The sequence below is a fragment of the Poromitra crassiceps genome (assembly GCF_964638095.1).
Source record: "Poromitra crassiceps genome assembly, chromosome: 2".
In the NCBI taxonomy this organism is placed as follows: Eukaryota; Metazoa; Chordata; class Actinopteri; order Beryciformes; family Melamphaidae; genus Poromitra; species Poromitra crassiceps.
The window spans coordinates 28,410,622-28,427,026 of NC_139624.1; the positions used below are offsets into that span (position 1 = coordinate 28,410,622).

At 44.8% G+C, this 16,405-nt stretch overlaps 1 protein-coding gene across 1 annotated transcript; it reads left to right on the forward strand.

The window, feature by feature from the left end:
* Nucleotides 1–12,247: 12,247 nt before the first annotated feature.
* iapp (islet amyloid polypeptide) lies at nt 12,248–15,924 on the forward strand (the record flags this gene model as incomplete). Its single annotated transcript, XM_083661830.1, has 3 exons — nt 12,248–12,330; nt 15,036–15,179; nt 15,750–15,924. The coding sequence occupies 3 exons, from the start codon at nt 12,248–12,250 to the stop codon at nt 15,922–15,924; spliced, it is 402 nt and encodes a 133-aa protein (XP_083517956.1).
* Nucleotides 15,925–16,405: the final 481 nt, after the last annotated feature.

Sequence of the window (16,405 nt, forward strand, 5' to 3'; positions counted from 1 at the left end):
TCGCTGAGTAATGGGAATGATCGAAATGGTCGATGGATCGGCCGGAGGGACATGAGGAGAGTTGATTGGTTGGGTTTAGGCATGGGGAGTGATGATTGGTCGAAATTGTCGATGCTACAATGGATCGGCCGGGGGTACGAGGAGTGATTACATTACAATACATTACATTGTGATGATTGGTTACGCCGGCTGTAGTGCACGCATACACACACACGCACACAGACACACACACACACACAAACACACACACACACACACACACACACACACACACACACACACACACACACACACACACACACACACACACACACACACACAGTGGTGTAATGTAACAAAGTATAAATACTTAAGTACTGTACTTAAGTATCTTTTCTGAGTATCTGTACTTTACTTGAGTATTTATATTTCTGTCAACTTTCACTTTACTCCACTACATTTCCCAAATAAAATGGATACTTTTACTCCACTACATTTCCCCCAAGCATCTTAGTTACAAAGTAAAATCAGAAGAAATTGCATAGCCTACAAGCAATCAGGTTTGGCAAATCAGTGCTCCTAGTTTGCAAGTTACGTTAATCACGATCCACACGCCATTCCATTTGGTGGCTGTAATGTAACATAACGTTGTTTGCCAGCGGCTATAAAAGTCAAGAAGAAGAAATAGACTTCCACTCAAGCCCAGGCATGTCTTTTGCTTGATTTTTTTTAGCAGCATTTACTTGTACTTTTTACTTTCAATACTTAAGTACATTTAATATCAGAAAATGACTTTTGATACTTACAGAAAATATCAAGTAGGCTACTTTAAGACTTTTACTCAAGTAATATTCTAATGAGTGACTTTGACTTTTACCAAAGTCTTTTTCTGGGAAGATATCTTTACTTTTACTCAAGTATGGTTTTCGAGTACTTTATACACCACTGCACACACACAAGGCTCATACACTCGCGGGAGCATTGTGTTCACAACAGTCCACGGCCATATTATATGTTAGGTTTCGACTCTGTTCTTTACTTTGGAGTTTAAAAATAGGAAAAAGAATACATGAGAAACAAAAAACAAAACAAAGGTAGCAGTATTTAGGTGCTTATCCATGCCCTCACCTAAGTAATAAACATTAAAACACACAATGCAAAAAATATATAATAAAATAAAATAAATCATAAACTAACTCAATTCTCCTTTCTTACTGCCAGTTATTCAAGAATCAAGATCTCAGTTATTGTAGATTGTCGCATCAGAATCTGGCTCCTAAGTAGGCTACTGTATTGTCTGTACATTTGTGTATCCTATGTGATGGCGGCAGCATCCCTAGTTAACTATAATCACTGCAAACCTCCATGTGTGGATATGTCCTCAACAGCTTAGTCATTATCAGAGGCTGCAGCCCCATTACCCTTTCTGGTCCTCCAGCTATCACTCTCCTCTCGCCTCTGGCCCCCTCTTATCTGCAGTGTTACATGAATCCTAATAATACTCATTAGCTTGTGGATGGAAGGTTTCCAGTGCAAATCCTTAAACTCCAGACACACTAAGAAGATAGTCGGCAGTGAGAGTCTGTTGTCCTAGTTTTTGCCGTGTGTTTGGCTCTAGTTGGCGACTTTTCCGGACAATTCGACGAATCTCCCTCGGTGAGAGAAATCACTCTGACTTGATCTCATCTGATGATTCCAATCCACAAATATTTTCACAAGGACGTGCATTCGCGAAAGCCCTTTCAGCCTGTCGCTGCATGATATCACCCATTTAGTTCGGTTTCTCCTTATGTTTCACCTCCGCCTCTTCCTTTCTTCTTCCACAAGCAAAAGACCAGACAAGGGCTGACAACGCCAGTGCCATTTTCCACTTTTTATCAGACATATTCTGGATTAGAGAAGTAGCTATATTACAAAACCGTTTAAGTGGTATGGTAGACAAACACTGCTTTGTTTCATGTATGTATCAAAATGTAAGTGTAGTCTTAGACTGAATTTCAATCATGGAAGACCAAAAGGCATAGGTAGACACCCCATGCTGTCATACCCCTCAGCCCAAATGACATCACTAAATGACGTCACCATCTCCGACGTCACCTTCTCTATGACGTCACCTTTGCAGGGTGATGTCAGTTGCCCAAATGACATCAGTTATGACATCATAAATGCCCTTCTCCCACATGACATCAGTTATGACATCATACGTAAATGACATCAGTTATGACATCATAAATGCCCTTCTCCTGGTACTATATGAAGCCCCATCACCACAGCTTAAATCACACTTGTGCAGTCATCACTCACCTCGTGCCAGCATCCCGCATTCATCCAGCATCTCCAGAGCAAAAGCTTCACTCAGTCCATCATCATGTCTGAGTCCAAAAACGAGCAGCAGCTTCAGAGGGTCAACGCCGCCGTGGACACCTTCCTCCAGAGCGCAATCAACGTCCCGACCATCCCAGGGCAAACCTCAGATCCCCAGGCTTCATATTCAGGCGTCACAAAGGACGCTCCTCACACCAGGGGCCGTGGCCGCAAAAAGCAATCCATCCCCGCGGAGGTCCAAGACTTCTCGCCCGGATCAAAGTCCGCGCAGCACTCCAGAGGCCGTAGCCGCGGCGAAGGAGCCAAGAAATCCGCCTCCGAGAAAGCCCCAGCGATCATCCTCAGCTGCTGTTCATCATCACTGGAGCAGTTGTCTCGCTTACGGAGTAAATAGGCTCAAGCAAACAGCCTTCATTCCATGATGTGACGCTCCTCTTGCTATGAGGGAGAGGCGTCAGTGCTGTATGAGATAGAAAATCCCCCCTAAGGGGATTTGTTTCCAACAGGAGTCATGACATTGGTGGTGATCTGGGGAGGTGGTGGGATGAAGCTTTTTGCTCTGGAGATGCTGGATGAATGCGTGATGCTGACACAAGGTGAGTGATGACTGCACAAGTGTGATTTAAGCTGTGGTGATGGGGGCTTTATATAGTACCAGGAGAAGGGCATTTATGATGTCATAACTGATGTCATTTATGATGTCATAACTGATGTCATTTGGGAGAAGGGCATTTATGATGTCATAACTGATGTCATTTGGGCAACTGACGTCACACTGCAAAGGTGATGTCATAGAGAAGGTGACGTCGGAGATGGTGACGTCATTTAGTGACGTCATTTGGGCTGAGGGGTATGACAGCATGGGGTGCTCTATCAATGCCTTATTTGGTCTTCCATGATTGAAATTCAGTCTAAGACTACACTTCAATCATGAGAGACTCGTAATACAATTTTAACAATCTTTATTGAACCAGAATAGACAGTTTGAGTATGGCGTATGACTCCATGATGTGACGCTCCTCTTGCTATGAGGGAGTGCTGTATGAGATAGAAAATCCCCCAAAGGAATTTAAAGTTATTTCAGGAACTGGGAGAGTGAAAACGGGGGGTCATGGAGCTCGCCTGGGGTATGCTTTAGTCAGGTCCTGGGCTGACGGGGGGAGAATTATGCATGCCGGGAGATGAGGGGCTGACCGGGGTTTTTTAAGGCAAAGGCGGGGATGCAAGGGAGTGGACGTGGATAGCCCGGGCATGGGCGCATTGATGAGAAAAAGGAGAGTTTGATCACCACCAACGAAGTGCTTGTTGCCTCTTTTAGTCATGGAAGGAGGGATCTTTGGGCTGATAATATGGCGTCTTGCTCTGGTCGGATGTAGGATGCATAGACTGATGAGGACCAGCGCAGCGCCCCAGTTGTTGAAGGGAGGCGGAGGACACCCCCTGCATGGCTGCTGATGTGGCTGCCCCGATCCTGAATGAGTGACTGGAATAGTTCTCTGCAGGGATGTTGCATTTCTGGAGTGTGGTCTTGAAGTGATGGATGAACCAGGATCTCGTCATGTGATGATGGGGAGAGATGAGGAAAAGGGGGGCCAAGGGACTAGTTGGGGGCCTGATTCTAATGTATTGAGTCATGGCCGAGAAGGGGCAGAAGGGAGATTGGATGCGAGCGATGATTATAGAGCAGGCTCTGCCTACTTTGGTATGTTTCAGGGAGATGCTATAGTGGTCGGGGTAGAATTTTAAATCGGAGAGAGTTATGTCGCGTGAGGGGTTTAAACGTGGCGGGGGATGTGAACTCGCTGATTCTGAGGAACCCATAAAAGGCCAGGGAAAATACGCACTCTAAGAGGATGTCTAAAAAGGTGGAGTGAATGCCTTGTCTGAGGCTGGTTAGCAAGTGCCGTAACATGGGGAGAGTAATGGGACGCCGGGAGTCGGGGGCAGACGGAAAAGCTTTTGAAATGCATTTTAACTCATTGAGTGCCAATGACGACTAAAGTCGTCAATTGCGTTTTTTGACGGTGGGACGTGGATCAAAGCCTGATGCATGTAAAAGTATGGGGGATTTTGAAGGCGTATAAGCTATTTTACGGACCCATTAGGTGGCGACAGTGCTCTCCGGATTAGAGAAAGATGAGAAAAAAGAGTAGAAGAAGCCGTGTGGGGAAACGGAAATGCTGTAACGTTAACTGTGCCTGTGAACAGCAGCCAATCTGTCACCACAATTGAGCCCCTCCGTCTCCGCTGCGATAGCCCCTCCACATGATTAGTTGCCAGAAAAGGAGCAGCCGACACCAGCGTCTTTCTGAAAAGCCAAATCATTCTCAGCTGGAAGCGCTGGCGCACACAAACGGTGGAGCGCTGTGAAAATAGAGCTGGGCACTTTGAAACGTGCAGCGCAAACGTGCAGCAGAGAGCCACCAGAGACACTTCCACGGAGGAGTTTGCAGTTGAGGGGGGTGGGGCACGCAGGGCACCATACAACACCGACCCAGACAGCAGGCTCGATGGACAGATTGGCAAACAAGCTAGAATACCTGATGCCCACCAACTGTAAATCAAGACCAGCAAGTAGGTGTAGGGTCTGCGCACGCAGGGGCCAGCGCTGCTGGTTGCAGCTAAAAAATATTATTTTGCCATCAAAATTCCTTTTTTTTCCGCTGTTTTATTGAAGGAAATTATTTTTGAGGTGTCACTACATCAGAAAATATTAGCTTCAGAGTCAGTGATGTGCTTGAAATGCTTCATTTCACAAAAGGCTCATTATCTCAGCTTCTAGTTTGAAACGTCTGTTTTTGCTGAAACCAACCTATCTTCTACTGCTCATAACTAAAGAACGGAAAATGATATCAATAAACTTTTTTTTGCTGATGATACAAGATAGTCTCATCGTTCTTTGGGCGTGTTCGGTGTTTACATAGTAATATCACACAATATTCTGTGGGTCTTGAGAAATCACTGAAAACGCTCTGAAAGGGCTGGCACTGGGAGCATCCGTTTTCCAAAAGTGGCTGGCACTCAATGAGTTAATAGTAGTTTTAACAACTGGATTTGAAAATAGACTGGGAAATGCCGGGTCGAGGCACCTGGCGTAAAATTGGATGCCTGCCACTAGGCTGCGAATGTAAGGAGGGCGGAGGAGGCGGACATCTACGCAGAAAGTAATGAAGACACATACTGTGGGAATTAGAACGGGGTGAACGGGCTGGTTGACGGAGAGGCAGAACATGGCAAACATTCGCCAAGCCGCGTCATAAGCTTTGATAGTGGAACTGGCCAATCCTTGCCTAATATAGGACTGGGCCGAGTGGAGTAAATGGGTGAGATGGGGATTGCGCTCTATGAGAGCATGAGGGCAGAAAAGGAGGGGTGAGGTGTCGGAGTCGAGTCCGCTTCGGGGTAGAGTCTGCGGAACGCCTGGAAATTGAAAAGGGAGAGGTGATCAGCGATTATGTTAATATGCCCGGGGATGTGCCTGGCGACCATGATAAAATTATGGGTGACGGAAAGCCAGGTTAGGCGCCTGACGAAAGGCATAATGGCCGGGGAAGATGATCGTCCCTTATTGATGATGGCGACTACTGCAGCATTATCGCTTTTGACTGCTATCCTTTTACGTGCCCAGAAGCGCCCCCATATGCGACGAGCAGCCACTATCGGGTATATTTCGTATAATGCGGAGGACTGATCCAAGCCGGCAAACTGCTGCGGCCAAGTGCCAGCGAAAGAGTGGCCTTGGTAGACCCCCCCAAAACCCTACCAAGGCCACTGGTTCGCTGGCACTTGGATTTTTTGGGAAATTTGCCGGCTTGGATCAGTCCTCCGCATTATATGAAATGTACCCGATAGTGCCTTGGCCCCCATTTCCCTCATTTCTCCCCAGCATCACATGACGAGATCCTGGTTCATCCATCACTTCAAGACAACACTCCAGAAATGCAAACATCCCTGCAGAGAACTATTCCAGCCACTCGTTCAGGATCGGGGCAGCCACATCAGCAGCCATGCAGGGGGTATCCTCCGCCTCCCTTCAACAACTGGGTCGCTGGTCCTCATCAGTCTATGCATCCTACATCCAACCAGAGCAAAACGCCATACTATCAGCCCAAATATCCCTCCTTCCATGACTAAAGAGGAAGCAAGCACTTTGTTGGTGGTAATCAAAACTCTCCCATTTCTCATTAAATGCGCCCATGCCCGGGCTATCCACATCCACTCCCATGCATCCCTGCCATTGCCTAAAAACCCCAGTCAGCCCCTCATCTCCCGGCATGCATACTCTCCCCCTGTCAGCCCATGACCTGACTAAAGCATACCCCAGGCAAGCTCCATGACCCCCACGTCCACTCCCATGCATCCCTGCCATTGCCTAAAAACCCCAGTCAGCCCCTCATCTCCCGGCATGCATAAATCTCCCCCTGTCAGCCCATGACCTGACTAAAGCATACCCCAGGCGAGCTCCATGACCCCCCCTGTTTAGGAACTTTCCCAGTTCCTAAAAACTTTAAATTCCTTTGGGGGATTTTCTATCTCATACAGCACTGACGCCCCCCTCTCTCATAGCAAGAGGAGCGTCACATCATGGAGTCATACGCCATACTCAAACTGTCTATTCTGATTCAATAAAGATTGTTAAAATGTCTTACTGGTCTCTCATGATTGAAGTGTAGTCTTAGACTGAATTTCAATCATGGAAGACCAAAAGGCATAGGTAGACACCCCATGCTGTCATACCCCTCAGCTCAAATGACATCACTAAATGACGTCACCATCTCCGACGTCACCTTCTCTATGACGTCACCTTTGCAGGGTGACGTCAGTTGCCCAAATGACATCAGTTATGACATCATAAATGCCCTTCTCCCACATGACATCAGTTATGACATCATAAATGACATCAGTTATGACATCATAAATGCCCTTCTCCTGGTACTATATAAAGCCCCATCACCACAGCTTAAATCACACTTGTGCAGTCATCACTCACCTCGTGCCAGCATCCCGCATTCATCCAGCATCTCCAGAGCAAAAGCTTCACCCCACCACCTCCCCAGATCACCACCAATGTCATGACTCCTGTTGGAAACAAATCCCCTTAGGGGGGATTTTCTATCTCATACAGCACTGACGCCCCCCTCTCTCATAGCAAGAGGAGCGTCACATCATGGAGTCATACGCCAGGCTATAACCGCAGTCCTAGGTCTCACGCAGACGCAGAACGTACGTGCTAGTTGACCGTCGGCTGTAGTCTTTGCGGTGTGTTCGAGACGAGTGCAACTTTTTAGCCCGGACACAGGATGTGAGGTGACGCAACAGTCTTCCTTCGTTGTCGCTAGCCCACACAGAGTTGGAAAATATGAATGGGGAAAAGTGAATGAGCTGAGCTTTGTCGTTTCCCAAAAACTGCTTTTTACGGGACCAAGATATTTAGTCCCAAACTCCTAGTTCCAAAGCTTCACAGAGCTTGTCGTGAATAAGGTTCAATTATGGTAACAATGTCTAGCCTGATATCAGGCTGAATAGACCCTTCTCACGGTGGCCATTTTGTGTCGAAAAGGCAGGATAAACACAGGTGCAAGCAAAACACTAATGAAGGTTTCCAACTTCCAATCATGGAAGATGGAAACCCTCATTAGTGTTTTGCTTGCACCTGTGTTTATCCTGCCTTTTCGACACAAAATGGCCACCATGAGAAGGGTCTATTGTCAACTCCTAACATCATTTCCAGCCAAACTCAACTCCGTGGAGTGAGCGGATTCGGAGGTCTGGACCCGGCAAAACAATGTCTTGTCTTCCAATAAACAAATTTCCCAGTACGGTTTCATGAGCAGAATATCCTGCTGCAACACACATCACACCTGCAAGATCCTGCTGCAACACACATGTGTTTTTGCAATTCACTGGGGTAGCCTACAGCTCCCTTTTATAGATAGATAGATAGATAGATAGATAGATAGATAGATAGATAGATAGATAGATAGATAGATAGATAGATAGAAAATGAATCCCTAAATACCGGTAGTCAAATTATAATAAATTGCCTTCAGATTCTCATGCTGAATTCTTGCATTGTTACGAGGACAGCAGCAGCAGAAGCCAGCTTGTAAATAATGAATGTAGGTGTCAGGTGAGGGTGCTGGTGCACAAAGTAGACTCTCAACTACAGAAACTTCTTAAGTCACAACTTCTACTGGAGGCCAAAAATTCACACGTGAACCAAACCATCAATAAGGAAGCAGCCGAGAGAGCTGAAATATAGATCGATGTGTCATGTCTGTGTCTTTGTCTGCAATTATCTTTTCTTGGAAAGCTCACAGGAAGCGCATCTATAGGACCTGGGTGTGGGCGTGACACATCCATTAGACTGCCTCACATCTCTGTTAGCTCAAAGCTGTGGTTAAAGCCCAGCACTTACCAGCAGCCTGCAGCCTGTGGTGGGATTTCCCCAATGAGACTGTGTTGATCTCTGTGCACGCCGAAGACTTCATTAGAACCAACAACACTCTTGTGGAGTTTGATCACAGCTACTTATTCCACTTTCTAGCTAATTCCTTAGATTTAGTTAGAGGGATATCTTAAGATAAGTTTCTCTACCTGTTACATTGTTAAAGCAGAATTCAGTTTTTTTTACAACCTGGGCCAACAACCTTATTTTCAACTTGGTTTATGTTGTGCTGGTCGCCCAGAACACACATTTCTGAAAATGATGCAGCAAAGAGCTAGAACGCGTCGCGCAACGGCCTGCAACAGAGGCCGTAGGGGCATGTGGCAAGCGTGCATTTACGTCCTGTAAATAGCTTATTTTCTGCCACACAGTGGCTGATGTCCTTATTATATGATACTGGCATACATGTGAGCTGTCTGCTAGTTTCCACATCCGGGGATTGTGTAACCAAGTCTCGTGAATGTCTCACAACAGTTGAAAGTTCAGCTGCAGGGGATCAAGCCACCATGTTTCGCTTGGAGTAAACACAATGTTTATTACACATTTATGACTAGAACACTTTGACACAGTTCTGAGCTGCACCTAAAATGAACCTTCGGGTCCCCAGCTTTCAGATTATGTGTACCACTTCTATGTGGTACACATAGAAGTGCTGTGGTAGTCAAAACATGCTACGTCCTGCCAGTGAAACTCCTCGCTGTCAGGTGAAAAGATGTGACTGGTGACTGCAAATGTATCCTAGGAAGCATGTGCTAGTCTACAACTCTCCCCAGATCGGCAGAGTGGGTGGAGCAGCAGGGGGAATTGGCCAAGTACAATTGGCGAGAAAATGGCAGAGAAACCGGGGGAAATTAATCACTTTCTTCCCAGGAAAGACCTACCAGACACGAGTGTTCAAAACAGCAAATTTAGCAAATGCAAAAGGTTTCATGAACCTATGGATTGAATTACAGTTATAAAAAGAGTGTTGGACAGAGATAGTGTTATACAGAGAGTAGTCAAATTAACATTTATTTCTAGGAACATGTCACAGATTATTATTTAATTGTAATTTGCCCATGTTGGTCATCTCATATGCCTCAAAAGCCAGTCAAATCTTCTTGGCATATATGGAGAATTGACAAATATCTTATTGTGGGTCATATGGAATCTACTGGAAAGGGGGTTGATTGGAGAGTCAGAGGAAAATCCTCTACTAAACTGTAGTTAGCCTCATCCCTGTAATATTATTCGTCACTTTATTAATTAGCAGTTTGTCAGTTGTTTGTGACTTGACCCATGGAATAATGAGGACCCCCATTCATTATTAACATTAATTCATCTTCACATTCCATTATTCATGACCGATGAACCCAGGAGGACGGCAGCGGGGGCCGGAGTCTGACCTAAAACGTCTTTATGTGCCTCTGTGGGAGAAGGGAAGACTGCCTCCCACTTTGACAGCGCTCTTCTCCCTGGTGTGGGTTTCTGGTGGGTCAGTCCCACCCCGGAGGCTGTGATGACAGCAATGACGAAGGTGATGATGGTGACGTGCGTAGATGTGTGTGTGAGTGTGTGCAATGTGTGTGTGTACGGTGTAGCTACTTTCTTGTGCATGTTTGAGAATCTACATTAACTTATAGTGGTGTGTGCATATGTGTGTGTGTGTGTGTGTGTGTGTGTGTGTGTGTGTGTGTGTGTGTGTGTGTGTGTGTGTGAGTGTGTGCAATGTGTGTGTAGCTACTTTCTTGTGCATGTTTGAGAATGTACATTAACTTATAGTGGTGTGTGCATGTGTGTGTGTGTGTGTGTGTGTGTGTGTGTGTGTGTGTGTGTGTGTGTGTGTGTGTGTGTGTGTGTGTGTGTGTGTGTGTGTGTGTGTGTGTGCGCGCGCGCGTGTGCGTGCATGGTGTATGAATCCCTATTGGACTGAGATATGTCTTCAGTTGAACCCCACTTCCCTACACCCCCACATACCCCCCCCCCCCCCACCGCCTCTCACCACACACACACACACCTTCCTCCCCATTGTGTGTAAATGGAAATGCACGGCTATATTTGGAGAGCGCTGATGTCACAAGTGGTTTGAGCGCTGAGCTTATAACTGTGCGAGGCAGTTTGTGTGACAGACTGAGCTTATAACTGTGCGAGGCAGTTTGTGTGACAGACTGAGCTTATAACTGTGAGAGCCAGTTTGTGTGACAGACTGAGAAACCTTGGACCGCTCGTGGCTGATTGGGATCCAACTGAAAGTGAGTGTTCAGCCTTTCTTTCTTTTTTTCTTAGTTTTGATTTAGGGGGAGGGGGGGGGGTCTTGTCCTGTGTCTTGGGGGGGTCTCATATTCAGCCATCAAATCTTTTTTTTCTTAAACCAAGAGAAAGATTGTGCCACTATCTAACTTGTTTTGTGAATTTTCTAGACATGAGTTTTAATATCTTGAAACAAGTCATAATAAGGAAAAATCACTGCACTATCAAGAAAACCACACCTGATTCTGTAAAACTTCTATAAACAAGTTGATTTGCATTGGAAACAAGTGAAATTCTCTCAACCAAACTGCCAGATTTTCTTCACTTAATTGAATAATAAATTGTAAGGATTTTTTATTTTATTTATTTTGAGTGTAAATTGGTTGTACATGAATAATGTTATTATTGTCACAGAATAACTGAATACAGCTAGATTACATTGCATCAGCTGATATAAGAGTTAGACTGTATATAGTTTATACCAGAGGTTCTCAAATGTTTTTCAGCCAAGGACCCCTTACAAGATAGAAAATATCCCGGGGACCCCCTCATTCTGATTTGTGATTTTGGGCTAAGCTTAATTGTTTCCACGGTAACGTGCTTGACTTTTAAATTGACAGGTTTGTTAGATTAGAATGTAATCCATGAACCATTTTAGATTTAAAGCATACAATATTTTCGTTGAACTATGAAGCTTTTGCACACCCAAAAAAAATTATATTTGTATTTTCCTCTTTACCCCCTGGGTAAATTGAGAGCCACTGATTTATACTACATTTCTAGTTTGTGGCGACTGTTTATGAGTGTAAAGCGTATTGTCAGATCGAGGGAAGATTAATGAATCTACCTGAAATTGTAAATGCTTTCAATTTGATGATGTCCATTGATTGCCCTCACCTTCCTCACCTCTCTCTCTCTCTCTCTCTCTCTCTCCCTCTCTCTCTCCCTCTCTCTCTCTCTCTCTCTCTCTCTCCCTCTCTCTCTCCCTCTCTCTCTCTCTCTCTCCCTGTGCTTTCTCTCTGTTTACTGTTCACTATAAACCACTGTAATACTTTGTTAAATTGCATCATGTATGTCTGTAACTGTCTGTGCTGCTGCCCCATTGGCCAGATCTCCCTTGAAAAATGTTCCTGGTTAAATAAAAGCTATGTAAAGAAAATGTCTGCAGTCAATGGTTTAATCTTGGTGCCAGACAGCCGGCCTGTAACTCACAAACCCAAACGTTTGCTGAATCCACTGTTTCCTCCCAGGGAATCCTCTGACACGATGTATCACCACCTGAGGCTGCCTGTGCTTCTCATCACGCTGCCCGTGCTGCTGCGCTGCGTCGCCGCTGCCCCGAGCCACAGGTGAGACCACAGGCTCACAGGAGCATCAGGGTCAGGAGGTGACTGTAGAGCCACAGGTGAGACCACAGGCTCACAGGAGCATCAGGGTCAGGAGGTGACTGTAGAGCCACAGGTGAGACCACAGGCTCACAGGAGCATCAGGGTCAGGAGGTGACTGTAGAGCCACAGGTGAGACCACAGGCTCACAGGAGCATCAGGGTCAGGAGGTGACTGTAGAGCCACAGGTGAGACCACAGGCTCACAGGAGCATCAGGGTCAGGAGGTGACTGTAACGAGTGACAAGGACTTTAGAACATCAATTCAAGTTAGCGGAAAGAGGAAAAGCATCTGTGCTCCTCGTTCAGGCAGGCTGGGTATCGTTTGGACAAATTCCGATACCAGTACCAAAACCAGTATCCTTAAAGTGATATCGATACCACCAATCGCGTATATTCTATACCTTTTTTATGATTTGGTGGCATCTCGGCACGCTGAACTGCCAACTCTGTCACATACGCCGCACGCACTCGGCTTCACCACCACAAACTGTATGGAGGGCCGTATGCAGACTTTTCTAAATACGGAGGTCATTTTAGGGTGGTGGCGAGGATGAAGAAAAAATCAATACATTTGAAAGTAAAATGCTTCAATCTGGTGCACTTTGAGAGCAAAATTAAGAGGCTAGATCTATAAAGAGCTACACACATCACATTAGATTAATATCATCTTTCTGTGGCTCTGCTTGTCTGGTCTCTCTTTTCCATGTGTGTCTCCTCCTGTGCTCTTTCTCGCAGCGTCCTTTTCTGTGTCTCTCTGCTTTCCATAACCTGCTCCCTCTTTCTCATATCTTGTCTCTATGCCTTCAAATTATGTCTGTTAATTTCTCTCTCTGTCATCTTCTCTTTGTTCTTTCTCACCATCTGTATTCACTGCCTGTCCCTTTCTCTGTGACTCCTTACTTGTCTCTCCTGCCAAAGTAATTTAAATAAAATTATATACTTTTAACAGTACATAAACATAAGCTAAATGTGTTATAATACAATATATATGCAATGATACTATATTATTACACCATACGTTACACTTTACTATTACACTATAAATATGTTGTTGTTGTTGTTGTTGTTGTTGTTGTCGTCATCATCCTTGACTCAAGAGGGTTCCAGGCAGTCCCCATAGCAAATTCATGTTAAACTTCAGCATTAGCCTTGATTGACAAACAAACAAGGAAACTATAAAGAAGGAAAAGACATCACTCACATCACAGCGTTAGAATTTTGCAATCTGTGGAGGCAATGAAGCATTTTTCAATCAAATGTGAAACAACGCATACTGTATGATGGTTTATAGTGGGACTTTCCATGCATGCCCCATTCCCTTCAATAGACCTGACCTGAGTGATGTCTCTTCCTTCTATATAGGTTACTTGCGCACAGAGAGGAAGCAAATTGTTAGATTTCTGATCAACTCATATATCATGTTATTTTTGAATAGATGAATAGATGAATAGATCTGGGGGCCGGGGCGATAAAAAAAAAAAGATCCGGGGATAGAAAATACCGAGGTCATGACCTCCATGTTCTCAATGGTGCACACGGCCATGACTGTGTGGGTTGTATAGCTGCTGTGGCATTAAATTGAAGAACGCTTGTGGTAATTGGCTGTGAGCAAATCCATTCAAACAGTTTTTTTCTAGATCTGTGTAGAAAAAGGAGTGAATGCAGGTATCCAGTGGCATAAGGCATAGTTACAGCAGGCACGCTATTATGATGGGGCCTAGTGCCGCTTTTATGTTTGAAAGGCTTCCAGATATGCTCAGCTTCTCAGTCTTGACGTTCAGATTTTGCGCCTAAAGTATTATTGTATCGTCTCATCACATGATCAAATAGCCTTGACATTGGAGAACAACATATCTATACCCAGCAATCATCATTGCTGTATGACAAAATACCGAAGAAAATAAGATTCATAGAATTGATTATTTTTATCGTTTATTAGTAGCTTTTATAGTTTATGTAGAATAAGCATGTCATTTTGTTAGAGATTGCTACTGACTTTTTTTTCTTTTTTTTTACCATGATGGAGATGGGTTTGCGATTTTTAATTTAATGTAAGTTCTTTGAACACGGGCATATTTCCAAGGTGGCAAACGGAGGGCCCATTCTCCGCCCAGCACATTTTGGAGGGCCCGCTCGCTGTAGTGGCTCCCCAACCACGGGCCCCAGTGCATCGCACTGCCTGCACTGTCTATATTTACACCCCTGCAGATATATTTTGACTGGAGAAGTTTCAATACTACTTGGTATTGGGTTATTTCAGTCAATACCTCGGTACATACCCCGGTAAGTATCGATACATCGAGTACCGATACTCTACTCCTTGTGCTGTCAGATTAGAGGCAGGGTTCAAACTTCAAGCGGTTAATGGCGGCCATCGTCCTAAAAGGCGGGAAACAAATGAGGTGGGTGAACCTGAAGCCGCCAGACGATGAGCTCGGGAAAATTGCAAGATAAGGGGAGCTGTAATGACCTGGGTGGCGAGCAGCAAGGCACAGACGCACAACTGGAGGTGGAAGCCAATAAACTCGACTGCGGGAAAGTGCCTAAGTGTGCAACTGTGGCCACTTTTTTTCGTTACCGCGAGGCTTTAATGGATGTTTTTGAAGAGGGGATAATTTGCTGTCGATGTGAAATGGTTTGACCCTTCCCCCCCGTTCTGTGTTTCAGGTACCTGAGTCCCTTCAGCTCATCCAGCGAGCAGGAGAGCGCGCTCCCAGAGAGCCCAGGCTGGCTGGTGCCCGGGCTCGTCTCCAACCCTTTCCTCGGCCTTATGGGCGTGCAGCCGCAAAGAGATCTCACTGCTGTCAACAGGTAACCGCGTGCATGGTATAGAGTCACATTCATTAGTTTACATTAAAACAATCATTTGTATAATTTTGGTGCAAAGAAATTCGGTTGGCTTGTCAAAAATAGTCAAATCTGCATCTTCTCAAATACCTTTTCATAAATGGCATACAATAACTGAGTCTCATTGCCTCTCCAGCAAGGAACAAACCATCATCACTGTTTTTGATTTTACTGTTCATACTCATGACATGGTATTATCTTAATTTATTTATTATGGTCATTATTGAACAAATTGTTATATTTTATTTTTTCCCCTAACCTGCTGTAAAGTGAGAGAGTCATGAGTGTCATGTTAGGCGCATTATAAATGTATGTAGAAGTAAATGTAGTAGAAGAAATGTATTCTTCTACTTATTGTTATTATTATTAAAATTTAACATTGTAGTAGAAGTCCATTCTTGCTGTCTTCCCCACTATTTGGGTTTTTTCGATGATTTTGACTATTTGCTGTTTGAATGGTTCATTGATTGACTGACTTACTCTCTTCATCAGTCTGTCTCTCTTGAGTATCTTCTGTCTCTCCTTCCCTCCCAGTCACCATATAGAGAAGAGGAGGTGCAACACAGCGACATGTGTGACCCAGAGACTAGCGGACTTCCTGGTTCGCTCCAGCAACACCATCGGCACCATCTACGCTCCAACCGACGTCGGCTCCTCTGCCTACGGCAAGAGGGAGCTGTTGCAGCCTCCCAGCTATCTGACCCTCTAACAACCAAACACCTCTGCTCTCCCAGTGAATGATGATGATGATGATGATGATGATGATGATGATGATGATCAGGGGTTAAAGTGGGTAGGAACGGTCAGGAAAGCAGTTCCACACTTTCAAGTAGCAAAAAAAAACAAAAAACGGAACGGAACGGAACGGAACAGATACTGTGCTGGCTTTTTGTATACAATTAACATCTTTAAAGCTAAAACCAGTCAGTATTGTAGCAGGGTGTGGAGAAAAAATACACTTAGCTCTTAAAAAAGACCAGTAGAATGCCCAAAAAATTAATGACTAAAAACCATATAATATCAGTGCAGTTAGTTGGAAGGAAATACAAAACATTGTAATTCAAAGATGGAAATATTATTGTTATTGTATCATTATTGTTATGCACCTCCTCCCCTCCCCACGTGGAAACAGGGTTGCCCCACCATTCAAATCCCACTTTAACCCCTGATGATGATGATGATGATGATGA